At 34.8% G+C, this 20,469-nt stretch overlaps 1 protein-coding gene across 2 annotated transcripts in view; it reads left to right on the forward strand.

Moving 5' to 3' along the window:
* Nucleotides 1-20,469, forward strand: part of FSTL5 (follistatin like 5) — a 341,876-nt gene that overhangs the window by 242,271 nt on the left and 79,136 nt on the right. For both annotated transcript variants that reach the window (XM_049833673.1, XM_049833682.1), the window contains exon 8: nucleotides 15,245-15,365. In XM_049833673.1, the coding sequence (XP_049689630.1) occupies nucleotides 15,245-15,365 (121 nt within the window). The remainder of the gene's footprint in view (nucleotides 1-15,244; nucleotides 15,366-20,469) is intronic.

Consider the following 20,469-nt stretch of genomic DNA (forward strand, 5'->3'; position numbering starts at 1 on the left):
ATAAAGACCTCCTGTGGCTCACAGCCCTGACTTTCAAATCAGGACATTAAATAGGAAGGCCACATCATCAGTAACAAAAGTGCTTTGGTATCCAAGAGTCTGTTTCACTGAACAGAGAGGCACAATTGCTTAAACTCCAAAAAAAGAAACCCTTTCTGCCCCTCCCTCCCAAGCATCCCAGGAGGAAGAATTAAGATAGGTAGGACATAATTACCTATTGGGAATTTGGCTCAACTGGCATTTATAATATTTAAAAAAATAATAATAATTAATAAAAAATTCTCCAGAAGTGTATCAAGGTATTGATTCAGTGCTGACTCAAAAAGAAAATTGCCACCCACCTGTAAAATCACCAGTACTACTACTTGCAAAAGTGGCATGAAGCAAGTAACTTATCGAGATCAAGCCTGCTTAGTTTGTGGGCTCTGACAGGATTACAACAGAAGATGGTATGTCTGCCACAGTTTTCAAATGATGACATTTAAGATTTCTCTGAATCAAACTGCTCAGTGATCTTACCTACCTGTACTCCCAGTACCATGTATCCATTCATACCTAAATTTTATTAGCGATCTACTTTAGTACAGGCCAATTTCTCTTTCATTACCTGCCATATGTAAATGTTATCACCTTCCTGTGTATTCTTCCTTTCCTTGTCAGTTTCGTACCATTTTAATATACTGTCTTGATAATCTAGAGCTCCTTTTTCAAAAGCTTGCATTCAGAAGTTTTTCTATTTGGGCATAAGTAACCCTTGTATCCACGGCAAAAGTGTTTTCATTATTCTGTTAAAGAGGGGAGATAAACTAAAAGTTTTCCTAAATTTAGGATTAATTATGGCAATGCCTTTATGTGCCAGTGCTTCTAATGGTTCCTGTAGTTTTGCTTGATTTTCATGTAGGTTTCTATTTCTAGTTCACATCTCTATAGCTAAAATGCTGGATTTTAACTGTAGTATATTTTACAGGATTTTAATAATAATTATTTGTTTACATTTACCATGATCAATACTGTGAGAAATTTACATGTCATGATCATGAAAACCTTGGAACACTGGAAGCCTTGGGAACAATTGCTCAATAAAGCAATGGTTCTCTTTCTCCGTCCATCATCTGGTCACACTTCAACTCTGAGCTGAAGAAAAAGTCTTGAGGATGGTCATCTCTACAGTCTCCTTCTGGCTATTCTCAGCTGGCTCCTTTTGCCATTTGCTATGTTTGCTGCTCTGTCTTCTCCCAACTTTCATTTTGGCAGTGCTTTAAAGGTAATAAGACTGATACAACCATACATTTTTACACCGTCTTTGGAACATCTGTACAGTAATGACATATTTTGATGGTTACTTGCCTGAGCTGGACTTGTTGTATCTAGAGGTGAAAGCTTCCATTTTCAATTTTCTATATTCCAAAAGATTCTGCCAAGCCCTGATGGAGAATCAACTTTTCAGTATTTCTTGCTCTTCGCAGGATTACTTTTTTCTTTGACAGTTGCTCTGGTCTCCATCTAATTTGATAAAGAAGGTAGGAGATGTATTCTTCAAAGTGGCTGGAAATTACAAAAACAAAGATGCATTTTTGCATTGGGGAACAAATACATCAATGATATCCATCTAATTCTCCTTTCATGTATGCCTGGCTATTGTAGCACTTACAACTCCAACCAGAAGTAGGGAAGTTGAAACAGTGTTCCTAAATAATGCCTCGTTTGGTTTGGTATACAAATTTATCCTACCTGAAAGAAAGGAAAATTCAGGCAAATTTACAGAGCATCACTGAATCTGCATTCTTTATTGTACTCTTGTGGGTAAAATGAGATAGAAGTGACTGGATTTTTGACAGTTACCCCAATATACTTAACAAATATGTTTTTGTTTTGCTGTTGATTAATGTTTTTCTTCTAGAACTTCCTAAGGAAAATAGCTTCATGTTTTCCAATGTCAAGTTATTTCATATAGATATTTAATTGAACAAGTGAAGAGGAAAAAAACCCCACAGAAACATTTTTTAACTTAAAACAAAATTCAGAGTATCTTAATAAAAGAAAATATTGTTGTTCACTCTCATCCAAAGTAAGTTTTATTGTCTGGTTTAAAATCAGATCTGGGGTGTCCGTTTATTCTTAAGAATTTTGATAACAGCAATAGTTAGGCATTTCATTTCAAATTGTCCTGTTACTTAATTGGGATGAGAATATATCTTTGTAAAGTATGTGCTCCCTCCAGGCAAAAGTCTGTCTTTACAGACCTGTTTATGTTAATGAGAAGTAAAATGGAACTGCCATACTCTGGCACAGTAAAATATCAATGCCATACCACTTTTGTCTACGAGATGTTTTAAATTTTGTGCAGCAATTTGGCAGCTATTCAGAATCCTGTGAAATTCCTGCTGTTGTCACTTACAGTTAATGAAAGATGATGGAAATTCTGTTTTGCCTTCATGTTTTTGACATGATATACATTAGTTTTAACATCAGACAAGAAATTAATTCATGACAAATTCTTTGAAGTTTAAGCTGTGAGTGTTAAAACATTAACATTTTAAGTTATAGTAAAAGGAAGGCAGGAAAAAAAAGCTGCTTTTTCTCCCACCCTACTGTATTAAAGATCTTATTTCTGACATGAATTCTATTATCAGTTAGCAACTGTTAATGATAGGTTTATAAATAGAGTAAAACATAATTGAAACCAAGGGTTAGCTAGAGGGATCAGCAATAGAAAAAGACCTTCTGTGCATTTCAGTATTCCAAAGTAAGACTGTACTGTATATAAGAAAAAAAATTTTGATGCTATTTCAGTAATACAGTTGCATATGGTAACAGTAGCATAGAAGCTTTCCAATGAATAGTGCTGTCCCATTGTTTAATATGAAAGCATAGAACAAAGGTGAAAAAAGAAGGTATAGCGTATATATAGCTTCATGGTTCATAAAGAACTTGTACTTCTAATGATTTTTTAGGTCCATTACAGAAAGCAGGAGTTAAAAAAGCAAAAATTAAATACAGGAGACAAATGTAAACAATAATGTTTTACTGAGAAGTAAAATTATTTTGGTAGATCTCATAGAAACTCGAAGTCTGTTAACAGAGTTAGCTATTGCAACAAAAGAGGATTACTGATTATGATTGGTGCAGCAGTAATAAAATTGAAGCAGTGGATGTCTCACAAAAGAGAGAACCGGTTATTCAGTTCAAAGAGAGGACAAGAATATGGTCATGACTCAGTGAGGTACTGTGATTTGCATATAAATCTTTTATATATGTGTTTTGTTTAACTGGAGTTTCTGGTCTTACTTTCAACTGTGCAGTTGAAAGTACTTGTTTGTTGGGTTTTTTTTAAACTGTTATAATGCATAGGAAACACATGTACCTCAGGCACTTTGCTTCAAAATAATACACAGAATTTTGCAAGTAGCAGGATATGGTAAACCTGATATGTATAACAAATGTTGTGAGCATTTAATAAGAAAAAAGTTGCTAAATATCAGCAAGATTTCTTTACTTTGTTAATAATAGCCAGAAAATATTAATGACCACTATCACAATCTCTTGAAGAAAAGGGGAATTTCCATCCTCATTTCTGTGACTGGAAGATGGACTAGATCTAACAGAAAGATATGTACCAGAAAGAAGAAACACAAATATCTAACTGATAAAAATTTGTAGAAAAGATGAGATTTTCTTAGTTCAGCATTATGCTATTGTATTTGTGTATGAAAAGCCATCAAAATACATGATACCTTTAGGCTTATTAACTTTCTTCATAACATGGCTTCATATTAGTAAAAAACTGTACTTGGTACAGCTCTAGAAAATATGTTTGTCAGTGCTACCACATGCTGAAATTTATTATTTTTTTTTTTTACAGACAAGTTTCTGACCACTGTAATTTGTCTTGTTTTATACCAGGATCTTCCTGAAGTAGCTTACAGTTTACCTGATCAGAAACCATGACTAGAGGATACAAAGGCTAACACTAAAAGTATCATCGCAATTCATCTATGTAGAGAGGGTAAAAGAAAAAAAAAAAGAAGAATTGTTCCTATATAACTAGTTGCAGTGGTTACAGTGAAGGTCTTGAGGTAGCTGCCAATGACACTGAAGTGTCTTTTCTGTCATTGCCATCAAGGAATTGATCTTGCCTAGTAAAGCTTTCTTGTGATAAAAGATGAGACTGATGAACATGTAATGTTGTATTAGTGGTTTGAGCAAAGGCAATGTGTATGTAATACATGCAGATAACTAAGAAACAAAGATTGCTATTAAAAGTAAATTGTCTCAGCTTTCAAATTTTTGTTAGTGTAATTCAACTTTTGCTTGTTGTACTCCAGCTTGTACTTAGTTCAGATTGCATTGGATTTGCTGTTTGCTTAAAAGGCTCTAAGAAAAATATTTTAATAAGTATTGAGTGTGTCAATCTGGGCTAGACCCTTGTTAAGTGAAGCTGCTGTGCTAGTATTCAAGCTGTCAATATTTTTATTTTATAAGCAAAGAACAGAAGATGGCAGTGGATAGATGTCACTGTTGTATGTATTCAGATGTGTACTTTAAAAAGAACTTTGTATAGGAATTCCATTCAAAATCTTTCTAAACATGTATGTGCCCGTTTCTTATATAACATACTTGATAATACAGTGCCATTTGTGTTAGTTCATTAATAATCCAAGTAATGTGTGTGACTGGCCCTATTTTCTCTCTACTGTTGTCTGGAGATCATATATTAATGCTGCATTTAAGATGAGAGATGATCTTAAAGAAAACTATTCAAGTTACAATATGCTTTTTTTTTTCCCCTTGTACCCTAAGAACAACCTAACGTGAATCATTCTGATTTTCAAAACCAAGTTTGAAGGTACTAGGTTTGTTTTTTTCTTCTTTTCCCTGTATCTCCTCTTCAGCTACCACAGAGTAGGAGATTCTCTACCAATCTCTATCTTTTTTGGTTTAGGTAGTTTTGTCTGCAAGATATTTGAAAGCTCTGTGTGTTTGACAAGGTATTTTATTGCCTGTTGATTGGTTTATCACATGCACACAGGGTAGCTTGTAATAAAATTTATCCCGCAGAGCTTTTGCAGACTGTATAAAGCTTGAAGACACTCAACCTGCCTGGCTGTCTCACTCCTGGGTAGTTCAGAAATACATGGGATGGACTGGATGAAAATTGGATGAAAATTTTAGTAATGTGAAAGTTTAAAGTTTGGGGTTTTTTTATTGATTGTATATTCTCTTGAGTTTGTAAAGAAACATTCTGAGAAATTTCTTTCTGCAAAAGTAAAATAAGTGAGTTCTGTTACTTTAAGATAGGTGCAGTTGTGCAGTTCAGTAACCAAAGATATGGACTATTGTCAACATAAGAAAAGGGGTTTGCACTCATGAAACTAAAACTGAAACCCAGTATTTTATGCAGTAGGAAGATCAAAAACTCCAATAAACTTGATAGATTTAAAACAAAAGTGCTTGTAAGCTAAGTGATTGAAAATAAATTCAATCTTATCCCAGTGTAATTATGAAGAGTTCATGGTTTTATAATCGGGAAAATCAGGAGGTATTCCATGATTTCTTTGCCCTCTTCTTACAAAGAAAATGTGTTTCAAGAAAGAAAGTAGAAATGGGAATGCTCTTGCAAAGCTTATTCCACATATCTGACCCTAAATTGAGTCACCCTGAAGCATAAATTGTGTCAATACTTCAGCTTCTTTGGGGCCTCCTGGCACTCAGATATTACTTTGGAATGTGATCTGATAGAAGTAAACTGCACAGCGCAAAGCTAGTTCCTTTTTGCAGATCTAGCTTGGAGTGTAATAATAAATACATCTACAATTAAAACCGATTTTAAAAAAAAAGAAGAACAGTTTTGGGGAAATTATAATGAACTGTGGTAATTGGGTAATTATTATAAATTCAGGTCACTGCTTATGATGTTAAATTTGAAAATATCTGTGAAACGAATGTCAAATAGTTGTATCCGATTAAATCTGATTATATAACAATTTGTTTTGTTAAAAAGGAGTAGAAGTTAAATGGTATATGAGTCATTCTGAAGATCTCTGTGTGTAACATGAACCAATAAAAAAGACAGCTGTATCAGAGCATACTGAAATTTCCATTTAAAATAAGCTGTATCTACTCAGTTGGAGATTTTGAATGTCTAAATAAATTAGCAGTCATTATTGCAGATTCATAGCAAGATAGCATAAAGTTATGGAGTTTTTGGGGAAGTAAAAGTGATGTTTTATGGCTAGTCTCAAGAGCTCTAGTACTTTGGCAAAGCCATCACTTAGGTCTAGTTCATATCTCCCATATACAAGATCCAAATTCTTTTTACACAACTACGTATAAAGTGAGGTTGGCATTCTCACTGGTGATCTAGGAGTGAGGAGTTTTATGGCACTTTTCTGTGTGGTCCCTCTTCAGGTTCTTAGGAAGCTTATAACATTATTAGGTTTCAAAATAGCAAAACCAGTTTTTAATCAACTGACATAGTTTGAAAAGCACAAAGCGGCTGCATGTTTTCCATAGAATAATGGATGTTATGATTTATTAGATGTTACTATTTCCTCATGAAGTGAAACTGGAGTTCTTACCGTATCCAAGAGAATAAAGGAAAAATCATACCTCTTTACTTATTTAAGTAGGTACAGTGTTATTCTATTCATTTGTAGTCAGATAAATAATCTTTTTCTCAGATATGCTGAATACAGACAAATCCTGTTCAATTCAACTAATGGTTGGGATTTGCAAAGTCTTATTTTAGGAAGAGATAATAAAGGGTGATCTCTGCATTGACCATTTGTAAGACAGGCTTAGGAAGATATGCATGAAGATTTCCTCAGGATCTGAGAGTTAGTCAGATGTTTTGCATTACTGAATGATCACCTTTTTCCCCATTGGTAGTAGAGTGATGTTAGCAAGGCTACCTTGCTGAGTGGAAAGACAGCCTTTGCAAAAATCACTCTTTTTTTTCTCTTTCGGTTGTCCCTAGTGTCAAGAAACAGAGGGACCAATGAAATAACTTACAATGTCTAATTGTAGCTAGGATCTTTGTTTCCAGCAGAGAGAGGTAGGCAGTAACTCAAAGCAATGAGCAAAGACAGATCCACTGAACTGTCCCATGAAAGGATTTTGCTACCTTTAGCTTTCTCAACTGACTGTAAAAGAAGCTTAGGAAGACTGATTTCCCTTGACTAAAGTTAGCCTGCATTAATAACCATGAACTGTTGTCTGGGGTTACTTTTTTCAGAATAGAGTTTCTATTAAGATCCTGTCACTTTCTACTGTATATACTATATTCCTACTTACTATATTACACTATGTTCTTTCTTGCTTTAAGCTTTGACTTGATTTGCAATTTTCTGTCAGGCTAGTTCTTTAATCAGTGGATTTACACTAGATTCATGATTTGTTCTTACTGCAGCTGTAAAATATGAGATTGAGAGAAGGTATGCAAAATTTGTGCTTAGGAAATTTAGGTTTTGTTTTCCCTCTTGAGCTAGAAGGAAAAGTTAAAAAATCTTGGATTTGTGCCAAATGCAATTATTCTCAAATTTCTTCATGGAATTTAATGTCTCTGACATGCACTAGCAAACCACAGAGTTGCATTGCTCTGCCAACATGAACAGAGAAACTGACTACTTGGAAAGTAGGAGTTGTAACATTGACATTAGCATGAAAAGCCTGACCTGAATTTGTCTGGCAAACCAAGCATACATCAATAATTATTTTTAAATATGTTTCCAGTAACTCCTCAAAAGATTACCTGCTCTTTGTGCCCCTGTAATTAAGTTACAGATACCAAAAAATAAATACGTAAAATATGAACAAAAATGTGACGTTAGTATTAGTGGTACTTCCATGAGTCAACTGAAATCAAATACAGAAAGAATGGAGGGATGTATGGGAAAAAAGGGGATTATGTATACTGGTTGTGTTTTACAAGCAAACAACTGTTGTTTCAAAAATATCTAGATAGCTGCAACTATTGATGCAGCTTTCCCTTAGCAGACCAATGCAAAATTTTAATTCTTAGGTGCAAATTATTTTCCTGATCAGTTCAGAGACAGGTGATTTTTTTTTTTTTTTCCTTTTTCCATAAGAAAATCAAGATTTCTCTTCAAAAGGAGGAGGGGAAAGTCCCCACCCAAATTGTGTTGTCATTATCAGTGAGCTAGTATAACAGTGTTACAGTGTTTACATTATTAACCATCAGTAAAAAAAGATACCAACCAATTTAATTTTCTTCTTTGTTGTAGGTTTATCAAAAACTGCAAATAGAAATATAGGTTTCGCATGTAATCAAAAAGGTATTAATTCAAAATATTTGGTGCTTGCTAATTCCATTTATTAAGGACCCAGTAATCTCACTTTTTTCGTCTGAGGATAATGTAACTAAGAATTCACATCTCCAGTTCTCATGTCCTCCTTCCTGTATTCTTTATTGTCCTTTTTTATCTTTGGGGGTTTGTTTTCTTTTTCTTTTTTCTTTCCTTTCCCAAAGTGTGGAGTTTTGGAGTTAAGATTAGTATTTTGAAGTTCTTTAGAAGTTGAAAATTATAAGGCCACTAGAAGATTTTATCAACTGTTTCTCCTGGCCTACATGACACAGGCCCCGTAAAATCAGTACTGTGAAAGTGTGTTAGTGTAAACTTTGGTGCATAAAAATCACCTTTTTATTATGTACCACTGTTGAGGTGCTGGTGTTCCAGGAAACACACGTAGAATTCATCAGCTGCCAGAAACTGAGTTTACAGATGGGAAATTTCAAAACAAGATTGTTGCGTTAAAGGGTAAAGAAATTTGGCAGAAAATAAACCCCCTTGCATTCCACCTTGTCCTCAGATATCAGAGCGGCTGGGGGCAGCTAGGCTTAGATTCTGAGTGATGCCCAATTCAACACTGTAATTCCGGTTGCGTTCAATATATATTGAACTATCACGATTAAGGATGCATTAATAGCGTAATATACTTCCAATCTAGTCATGTTCAATGAACTATCATAGCCAGACTTAGGGAGTGTGGTCACATTCAATGAACAATCACAGCTAGATTTTAATCAACAGTACAGTTTATTAAAGCAACAGGAGTACAGGTTCTTTTGGGTGGCCAGTGATAAATATACTGTCTGCAAAGCACGTGCAAGTAGCAAGAATACAGTCGATCACAAACGCAATAAATTGTGGAAAAAACTCTAGAGATTTCTAGTTGTCCCAGGGAAGCACTCACTATAACTAAGGGTTCAAATCTGACCCGATAGGCGTCCCTATGGGGGGGAAGAGAGGTTCAGCCCGTCGACTGATCCCAGAAGTCAGTGATGTCCTCCCGACTTCTCTATGATGGTATCTGCCCTAGTATTCTTCCTCTCTTAAGCCCTTTTATACTATTTTCTTATATTTAGGTGGAGCTTGAGTGACTCTAGTCATTCATACCTTCATTATGATTGGTATAAAATCTCCTCCCTTTACTGCTAAAGGTATATGCTAGAGAAAATTCAGAGTGCATGCTCAGTGAGGGGTCGTCACAGCATAAAAGTGGGTAGCTTTTGGAATGGAGGTGTGTTTTGGTATTATAATGAGATTATAATGGGCAAAGTTCACCTAGAGGACATGATTTAGCATGTCACTACTCCAGAACTGGGCACTTATGATTTAAATCAGAAGTAAGGCAGTAGCGTTGACAGAACCCCATTATTTCACCTCCTTGCTTCAGTAGACTCAATGCAGGGACCTTCCATTCTTGTTCCAGTAGTTACAGTTCCCCATCCCTGCGGTGATACCGCAGAGCCTGGCCACAGTGTCTCCACTCCGCTCCACCGTCTGTGTTGTTTCTCTTAGCGTCAGCATACCAAGCTCCCCTGGTGTTGCTAACATCTAAGGTTGTAGGTTATGTTGCTTAGGGAATTACTATGGAACAGATTTCATGTATGTCTACTGCATTCCACCCTGGAGGTTTACCTTCCCTTAAGAAAGGGACATACCAACAACTCGCCTCCAGCAATCATTTACAGTATGTTCAGTTTTATAAAATGTTTGGATCTCAGTGTAAAAAGCTGGGGCTGAAATGCTGGTCAAAAAGTTGTCATCTAGGCCTGAAAAATTACAAGAGTTTAAAAAAAAAAAAAGAAAAAAGTAGTACCCCTCACCCCCCAAACAACAAAAACAAAGAAACAAATCCCACAGAAAAACTAGAAAGAAAATATTACCTATTTTTTTCAGTTCAAGATGAACCCTTTGGATCACTCAGAAAGTGGAAAACCAGGGTACCAAGCACTAGTTTGAATTATGTATGTTAATGATTTAACTATGATTTACCTGTAAGTTATTTGGGACTCTAAGCACTAGATCAAAAGTTATTTTGCTGAAGGTTTTAGACCTTCTTTTCTAGAAAAGTCATGTTTCCTGACTAAAAAAAAAAATAAATAAAAATCTTCTGTCAATTTTGGTTATAATGGCTTCAGACCACCTAAATCTAGACTGCATTCCCAATTCATTTTTCTGAACTTCTTAAATTCTCTAAACTGAATTCTTAGTTATATGTTACAAGTGCGATTTGGGCAGGGAACATTATGGATGCACTGAGTGAAAAGGAAAATAAAGACATATTTTTCATTTCAGGGGAGGTGTTTTTTGGGGGGGAAGGCTGTGATCTCTAGATGAGAGAATATTCAATATTTGGAGTACAGGTTTTTATACAGAGAAATAAAAAGTTATTTAAGAGAACAATATATTGGCAATAAATTAAATATATTTAAAAAAACCCCAGAATCCAAAAAAAAAATATCTCTATGATGGTTAACAAATTCAAGCAGTCTGTTTCATTATACATTCTCCTGTGGGGAGAAAGCTAGTAACAGTCATTCTAGAGCTGTTAATGAAGAAGTGCAGGCAAATGATCATAGACTCTCTCCTATGCAACGCATTAGCATATGAAAGCAAGTTATAAAACCAAGGGAAATAATTATTGATTTAAAAACAAAAATCACCTTTAGTTTTCTGTTGTATTAACACTAAGATAACTAAGCAAAGATTGACTGTCAAATGAATGTTTTCTTTCTATATTCCTTTATTTGTTATTTGTGACACATATCATGATTCTTAAATGTCATCCTTCAACAGAACAGAGTTGCAGTGGAATCATTGTTAAAATAATTGTTCAATTCTAGGGGGTTTTTTATGCATAGCAAAAATAATTACAGTTTCTCAATTTAATTGTAAAAGTACCATGCCATTTCTATTTGAACAGTAGGCTATTTAACAAAAATTGAGCTTGTAGCAATGTTTTTAGGGTCATCAAATACTTTTTCAAAAGGTAAAAAACCCCTTTTCTGTATGTATTGCTATTGATGTTTGAAGGCTCTGGTTCAATGATGGTTGTGTATGTCGGTTTAGATGCAGTTTTTTTCAGTGACTTAGCTTGGGAATTATTCTATAAAACACTAAATATATGCCAACATCCAGTGTCAAAGAACTCTATACTTCATCATCCCTTTCAAAATGCTGCTTACAACATTAAGTTCTCTTTGTATTGAATTGTTTGCTTTAATTAACAAAGCAAACATTGAACTCGATAAGCTAGGGATATTTGTTTTGTAGTCCACAAAAAAAAAATAATAAATCCAACAACAGCAAAAAAAGCCATCCATAAAATTCAAACTCTCTGAGTGATGAAATGACAATGTCATGTGGGAATCGTATTGAAATACTGATGTCTCAGTAAAATAACCACAGGGATGTTTTATCCATGGTTTCTGTGAAAAAGAAGGGAGAAGTCAACACAGAAATCCGTTTACTTAGAAAATAGCTATGCTACCTAAAGATAGCATGCTACAGCGAATCAGTCAAAGGCCTGGAACAGGTAAGTGTGCTTAAAAGCAATATCTAATAACTTAGCATAAAGAATGTTAAATTAAACTAGTCTCCAGACTGCATTGTAGCAGCTAAATGTTAATACACTCCATCCTATGTCCTATTTTGTTCACAAATACCTTTGGTAGAGATTAGGCAAAAAAAATTTAGACAGGAATAAAATTAGCCATTTGCTAGATAAAATGGAAGTACCTCTAGTCTGGCTCTTTTGAACAGCTGTTCTTCATCTTCCACTAATAAGTTGAAGAGCAACACTTTGAAAACATGTTTAGCTAGTAAGGGGAAAAAAGTTAATTGAACTTACTGCTTCATACACTTTAGTAAGAGATAAAGATGAAGAATATCCAACTAGGAAGATTGTTGGAGTTATTCAGGTAGGTTTTTTTGAAGGGAAATCCAGTTGTATTGGTTCACATAATCAAAGTTAAAAAGTAAGCATTAATAGAGGGTTCTTTTTTTGATTTTTTGTAGTAGTAACTTATAATAGCATGTTGAAGACTTGGTAGAAATACTGTCTGTGTAACTGAAGTGCTAATACGGAAAGCTATATTTATCTTAAAAAAGGCAAGTTATTGAAAGTCTTAGCAGGTGGGTTAATTTTTAGGTGGGTTAATTTTTAGGTGGGTTTTTTTCTTCTCTTAACGAGCAACTAGCAGAATCACCTGAAGCACAGAATTGTGCAATGTGAAATGTAGTTGCCCAAACACCTTTGGGTGAAGAAATACAGTGAGATATATGTTCTCTGAATAATATTTTGAGTATATTTAAGGAAAGAAAACTGAAAGATTAAAGGGAAGTTCATCTAGATTTCAATTTTCATGTTTAAATTTCAATCTACAAGAAGACTGAAGATGTTATAATGAAAAAGCAGCTTGAGTGAAATATGAGCATAAAATCACTGAGGCTATGTTCTCTGGGGAAGAATTAAAACTGGAGAGTGGGGACTGAAAAAAATAAATCCCAATAAATTGGGAAAGTGGTAGGTGAGATCATGGAAGAATGTAAGAATAGTCATAACGGACCAGAGGTTAATCTAGCCCAGTATTTTGTCATTGATAATGTTTAGAGGATAGGATGTAAGAATAAGGCAGCACATAGTAGTAATTTTTATCAAAGTTCATTTACTGCGCAGTTTACAGACTCCCTGAGCGAGGTACTAAAGCTGAGTTTTCTGTGAATTTGAGGAATTTACAGAGACGGTTACAAAGTTTGTGAAGAAACAAGTAAGGAAGAACTGGCTGGGGGTATAAAGGTCGGGGCAACCTTGGCAGCAGTGACCATGAGATGGTATAGTCGAGGAGCCCAAGAAGAGGCAGCAATGCAAAAAGCAGGAGCACAGCCCTGGACTTCAGGAGAGCAGGCTTCAGGCTGCTCAAGGACATGCTTGGAAGAACCCCATAGGAGAGCATGCTGAAAAGAGGAGGGGTCTAAGAGAGCTAGTTGATTTTCCAGGATCACTTTCTCTATGCTCAAGAATGGTCCATCACAGTGAACAGGAAACTGAAGGCAGCTTGAGGCCTGTATTAATGAACAAGGAGCTCCTGACAGAACTCAAATAAAAAGGAAGAAAGGTGGAAGCAAGGACGGGTGACCCAGGAAGAACCCGGAGACACTATTTGAATGTGCAGGATTAGGAAAGACAAAGCCACCCTGGAACTGGGTCTGGTGAGGGACATGAAGGGCTTCTACGGGGCTTCAGGGCTATATCAGCAGCAAAAGGAAGACTAGGGAAAATACGGGCCTGCTGCTGAGTGGGGCACGGGACCCAGTGACAAAAGAAGTAGAAGAGGCTGATGTACTGAAAGCCTCCTTTGCCATTGTCTTTACCAGTAATGCTTGCCTTCAGGAATCCCGGATCCCTGAAACCTGTTTACAAAAGTAGTGCTTCTGTAACGGATCACTGAATCTAATGAGACATGTCGATATTGTAGCTTGGTGATTATTCCTATTCTAATGGATCTAATCCAACACCTGTTGGATACTTTGGGCACTATGTGTGAGCCTGTGTGTATGGGTGAATATTTGTGTTGCGTATAATTATAATGTGTATATTTTATAGTACCGTATCCTGTGGTTAATCACAAGGAGAGGATCTTTTAAGTTATTTAAAGATTTTTAAAGGCTATTTTAGAGGCTATTTATGTTGAGGAGTTTAAAATGCTATAAGCTGACCATGAATAAGTTGTATTGTATACATAAGAATATTGAGAAGCTTTGAAAGGTATCTGAGTTTATGATAGACTATATTAACATTAGGCATACGATTATAGAACGCGGGTTCCCTTCAGGAACAGGGGCTGACCTACATACCATAGAAAATCTGGCATACTTTTTCCTGGTATGAAACTGACTGTTTTGCATGTTTTTCATCATAGTTTATAAACATTAATTTCTGAATTAAATGTTTTACAGCAGAAACTATCTACTAGGCTGAAAGACATTTTTCATAGCTTTACATTTCTATTTTATACTCTTTGCTTAAATAATCTAATTGCTGTTTTATGTAAAGACACTGCATATTTAACAATAAAAAGATTGCTAGGTGAGACTGAAAAGAAACTAACTGTCAAAAAGTGTCCCTGAAAAAAGTAAATCATGGAATATAATGTAGAAAAAACAACTCCTAGCAGGATTTGTACAAGCACTTTAGACTCCATGGAACGTAGACTGGAAGAACTAGATTAGACTAGGACTGCTATTTTAGGGTGGTCCTTGCAGACATAAAAAATAACAAGGAAAAATAAAACAATATTAAATGTTGTATATGTATTTACATTATCTGGCATAATTTGCAACTGGTTGTAGATTTTAAACGATATTGTATTAATTAAAATTGAACTGAGAATTGAACTGGGAATCAAAATGAGGGTCAAATTTTGCACTCTAATCCACTGAAACCTGTATGCCAATTAAAGATATTTAAAAGAGCGAAGCTAAAAATTGTGACTTAAATTGAAGAAAAATGAGAAAAAAAATTTCCTGTGTATGTGCTCATTTCAAAGTATGACCACTCTTACACAGGATGTCATCTACCTTGCTAAATTGTGCAGCAATTTAGTTTTTCTATCTGATCAGATCCAATCCTAAATAGCTTTTCTTCTGCAAATAACTATTATAGCTAAATAAACAAACATATTACTTCTGCAGAGTTTAACTAGTTGTTAAAATAAAAGTTGTATTTTCTTTTACAGACACAATATATGTGGCAAGAGCAAACACCACCACCATTTACAAATACAATATTTGAGTTTCAGATTACTGTCAGCCATTCTGGTTTAATATTTGTGATGTTTGATATTTGCATCACAGCTTTGTTGCCAAGATGATGAGCATAATTACTGTAGAGATGGAGGCATAATTATGATAACCTTGTTTTTAATCTTCCCCGGTAGGATTTTGGAGATGATGGGTCCTTGTACATTACTAAGGTTACCACAACTCATATGGGAAATTACACCTGCTATGCTGATGGCTATGATAAGCTCTATCAAACTCATATTCTCCAAGTGAACGGTAAGGAAAAATGTTCTAATTACCAAGTCATAAGAGACTTGGATTTGGATATTTTTAAGCAGATCTGTTGTTGCTGGTTTACTTTTTTTTATATTGTGTTACAGCTTAACAGAAAAAGAGATACAATTTTCTTTTTCTTATTGTTCTCCCATAAACAACTGTCATGGTTTAACCCCAGCCAGCAACCAAGCACCACGCAGCCGCTCACTCACTCTCCCCCCGCACAGTGGGATGGGGGAGAAAAATCAGGAAAAGAAGTAAAAGTCATGGGTTGAGATAAGAACAGTTTGATAGAACAGAAAAAGAAGAAACTACTAATGATAATGATAACACTCATAAAATGACAACAGTAATAATAAAAGGATTGGAATGTACAAATGATGCACAGAGCAATTGCTCACCACCTGCCGATCGATGCCCAGTTCGTCCCTGAGCTGCAATTCTCCCTGCCCCCACTCCCCCCAGTTTCTATAGTAGATGTGACATCACATGATATGGAATACCCCTTTGGCCACTTGGGTCAGCTGCCCTGGCTGTGTCCTGTGCCAACCTCTTGTGCCCCTCCAGCTTTCTCGCTGGCTGGGCTTGAGAAGCTGAAAAATCCTTGACTTTGGTCTAAACACTACTTAGCAACAACTGAAAACATCAGTGTGTTATCAACTTTCTTCTCATACTGACCTCAAAACACAGCACTGTACCAGCTACTAGGGAGACGGTTAACTCTATCCCAGCTGAAACCAGGACAATAACCTTGCAAAAAAATAAAATATAATAATTTTCATTTATTTCTTCTGTATGGATAATAGTAATTAAAAACAGTAAAGATAGTCCAGAGGACTTTCTCTGCACTGTGAACTGTTCACTTGGGAGGATTTTTAGTATGTTATCTGCAGAATAATAAGTGGGTTTATAAATATCTATAGATATATACAGTTAAAGTAGTTTTATTATTAATTTAGTAATTCTGGAGAGCACATTGGGAAAAATAAGTGCATAGGTCTCTTGTGTTAAGAATGTTGCATTTAATATAAGTTTAAAAAATGTCTTTTTTTTATTTTTGGTGGGGGGTTGTGACCTTGTGCTTTCCTGTTATTTCAATGTTCATATTTTTCTTTGACTCTTAAGTCTACCTTTCTGCAGTAAGGTACCAGTATTTGTTATTCCATGTTGATACTTACTCTTATCCAGAATCATGTTTGAACTCAATCTCCTGCAAATTTACTTTGCATTAACAGGCTCTAACTTTCTCCTGAAGCATACTCTAGACCTGGTTTCTTGGCCACTGCTGTTGCCATCATTCTTTGTTTTGTTAATTGTTAATCGGTTTCATAAACCCGTATTATAATTGACTTTTCTTGACATCTCTTACCCCAAAATGCTGAAATATTTTCTGTATTCATATCTTTCATTGATATTCACACCAAATGCAGCTTCCAAGGTTATTTTGTCTTTTAATATGACTCAATCTTCTTTTAATAGCCTTTTTTTTTAATCTCTGTTGTTAATATCCTTCACACTTTAAATTACTTTGACATTTAGTGCTTGTTTGCAGTTTTCTTAACATGTTGTATCTGCCATTGTGTTTCTCCAGGAAGCTGGCTTAGAATATCTATTTATCCATCTCTCTCAATTTTTTTTTTCAATTTCTTCCCCTCCCAACCCCCAACACTTTGTAAAATGGAGTGTCCTCCCTGAGCTAATACATGGCATCAACATCTTTTCCTCCTTCAAATTTTTCTTCAGGGATTGTTTTCTGTCATTTGAAAAGTCAGGTAGCAAACACTGGCTAAGCTAGTGAGAAGACTGAAACGCAGTTTACTTGTATTTTAATTCCTGGAGACATAGCAGAATTATTGGTGAGTCGAGCACATTAGAAGGTCCTTGACCAACTTTCTCATGATCTGTTTTATACGTTCTGGTTTATCAAATTCTATTCTTGTCACCATGTTCCCTACATATCCCAGTGTGTTAATAATCCTGAAGAGAAGCGTTGCAGCAGTTAAAATACTAAGATTCTTCATGTTTGGCTCAAGTTCAGCACACAGTGAGGCAAAACTCTGCTTAAATTGAAGAAGGTTTTCTGCAAGATTAGAAAATCAAGAAACATAATTTGGGAGAGGTGAAGGAGAGCAACTGTAGATTTTTCTGGTGATGAAGTGGCTGTCAGGAAATTGTATTTTTCATCTGGAAACCACTGTAAACCTTTATGGTGCCAAAGGCAATCACTGCTGTTGCTCCTCTGTATCATTCATATAAATTTAAAGTTCTCCAAACAAATTGACTAATCCATGTTTGCTCTGCTCGGATAGCTGCTGTTTCACAAGTTGGCACTGGAACGGTACCTTCCAACATGATTTTGGATGTTGATTTTTTGGGGGCACAAGGAAAAGGAGAAAGGAGTCCCTTTGAGCAATAGGATAATTTGCTGTGCGTATTGTGGATAAATAGAGTTAAACCCATTGAGATTAAAAGTCAAATGAACAGCTCTTCTACAGTTTAGATCTGTACTTCTAAGCAGTAATCTTCCTAAGCACAGGCATGGTGGTCAGTACTTGTAGCTGTGATAATGGCTGATTAATATAAAGTTACTTGTATTAACAAGAGAGTCAGACGAAAGGTTAATGAGATAATGAGGCTTCATTGATCACAAAGATCTAATGTGAAGGTTCAATGAAAACAATGTAGCTAGATTTTAAGTTCTTTCTTCATTTCCATTTGTGTGAATCTATATATATATAATTTTGATTTATTTTTCTTTTAAGATTAAAACCTTTAGGATTTTTTGTTTGTTTGTTTAGTTTTGAATTGACTGGTACAGTATTAAAGAATAATGAGCTTCCTTTGGAGTCTTAACAATACACCTAATGAGCACTGTAAAAGACATGCTTTATGGTGAGAAGATTCAGTCTAATCTTATACAAATAATATGGTAAAGTAAATGTTGTAAGCAATATTATAATAAGTTGGTATTTAACCCTTTTTCATATAAACTATGAAAAAAATACAAAGTTGTAATGGAGAAGGAGTAACTGTTTCATTAAATAATGCTAATTATTAACATTTACATAATACTTAAACTTTCAAAGTGTATCATTTCATGACTAGATGATTCTGAGACTATATGAGTCTGAGCCTGTCAGTTTGATTTTTATTTTATTTCTCCATATATCTGTGATATTGAAATTCATTCCATCAGGAATTTTTCCTTTACTGTTGTTGACAACATATGTCATAAACCCCATGAATTGGAAAGTCTGTTCTCAGATAATGATAGGTGTATGTGATGGTCTTAGTATCACTGAAGACAAAGAGGAGCTATGTAATTCAATCTCCCATAAAATATTTATAATATGAACTCCATAATTTGTTTGTTAAAATCTGTCTTTACTTAATTTGTATTTCAGAAGGATTAGTATCATTTCCCTTATGCTTGTTTATTAGCCTCTGTTTTTTTCCACAGCAGCCATTCAAAAGTTTATAGGGGAATTCTGGTAGAGTTCTTCTAAACAAAGTAGTAAATGGTGGTCAGAGCAAAAAATCTGTAACAAACTCAGATATTCTTGTAATATGGGTCGTATTTCGTAGGGGGCCACCTGTCTGTAAAATGTCCTTTGATGGTATTAATATATTCAATTAACCACTTTATATGTTAATATTCAGCCATTTAAGACAACAGAAGTGTATTACATCAGTTAAGGGAAAAAACAGAATTTGAATAATAAACCAAGACTTTTTCTTTCCTTATGTTTCTGTTATTGCTTATGTTAATTGAAGTGTTAAAGGAGCATTTTTAAAAATGTTTAATCTTTCTTGTTATCACTGTTCTTAGGATAACATGAATGTGATATCTACATCTGAAGCAAAAAAAAAGTCTTGAAAATTGCTATTGAAAAAGCTGAAATACCTAGAAAGTTTGTGTTTTGTCATTAGCCTGCTGTTCATCAAGTTACGGATCTATGCTGTCCATAACCAGAGATGTCAATATTATTGATCACATTGGCAGTTATAGACATGATACCTAGATGAGTTTAATTATTTTTTTTAATAAGCCAGTTTTTCTATTTTACAAGCCATATACATTTCGTAGCCTAGATATTTCAAAGTGTAAATTTGAGGAATTTCACTTTTAGAAAGCTGTTTCTAGACAAACAAACAAAACGTTATTAACCATATTATAAACAAAAAGGAAGATTGCCTTCAAATTCAGACCTGCTCTAAAAATGATATGAATTTATGGTATATGTTACAAATCAACTTAATATATATGTAGCACCAATGTGACATTTTTCTTTCTGTTTATATATTAACAATGGTATCCTACTCCCTGAGCTTTCACATTGATTTATAAGGAAAGTTCTTTGCCGAGAGGTGACAAGAATTTTCCCCACCTTAGTTCCAAGACAAAAGGCCAAAAGTTTTGGTACCTTAAGGTGAAGAAAGGAGAGTCCAGACCCTCAGCCACATATAAATCGGTTATTTATAATGTCTAAAGAATTGTTTACCACCTTTGTTTTCCCAAACAAAATATCTCAGTTTAATCAAAAAGGAGAGTTATCATATATATATTACATGTTTCTTTCTTAAACACATACATTCTCCCTGGATTCCAGATAGCTTGAAAAGACTATTTTCTCTCTTTCCCCCCTATTAGACCTGACTGAAATAATTTTCAGGAGTTTTTATAGCAATTATAAGAGGTGTTGAATAACTACATATTCATATTTGGAACCAACAGTCCACAGTCTCACGTGGCCTTTTGAACTGAATGATAAGGGATGTAGGATTAATTCAGTTATGTATTATATATAATTCTGCTGAATACAATCATGCAATGTCTTCTTTCCCCTCCCTTTTTAACTGATCTAATGACCTCTCCCTTATAAAGTAGGCTTCTTTAGGTTAAGATATTAGAACATACGTCTTTGAAAATCAGTGTGAACAATGACGTTATTTGTGTACTTAAAATTTGCTTTCTGGTAATATTTATGGTCAGTTACACAAAAAAGTGATTGAAATGAACCCAAATAGTTTACATCAAGCTTGTCATATCCAATTAACTTCTTAGTCTGAGCCCACACTGCACTTATATTTTAATAATTATAAA

This window comes from Accipiter gentilis, chromosome 3, assembly GCF_929443795.1.
Source record: "Accipiter gentilis chromosome 3, bAccGen1.1, whole genome shotgun sequence".
In the NCBI taxonomy this organism is placed as follows: Eukaryota; Metazoa; Chordata; class Aves; order Accipitriformes; family Accipitridae; genus Astur; species Astur gentilis.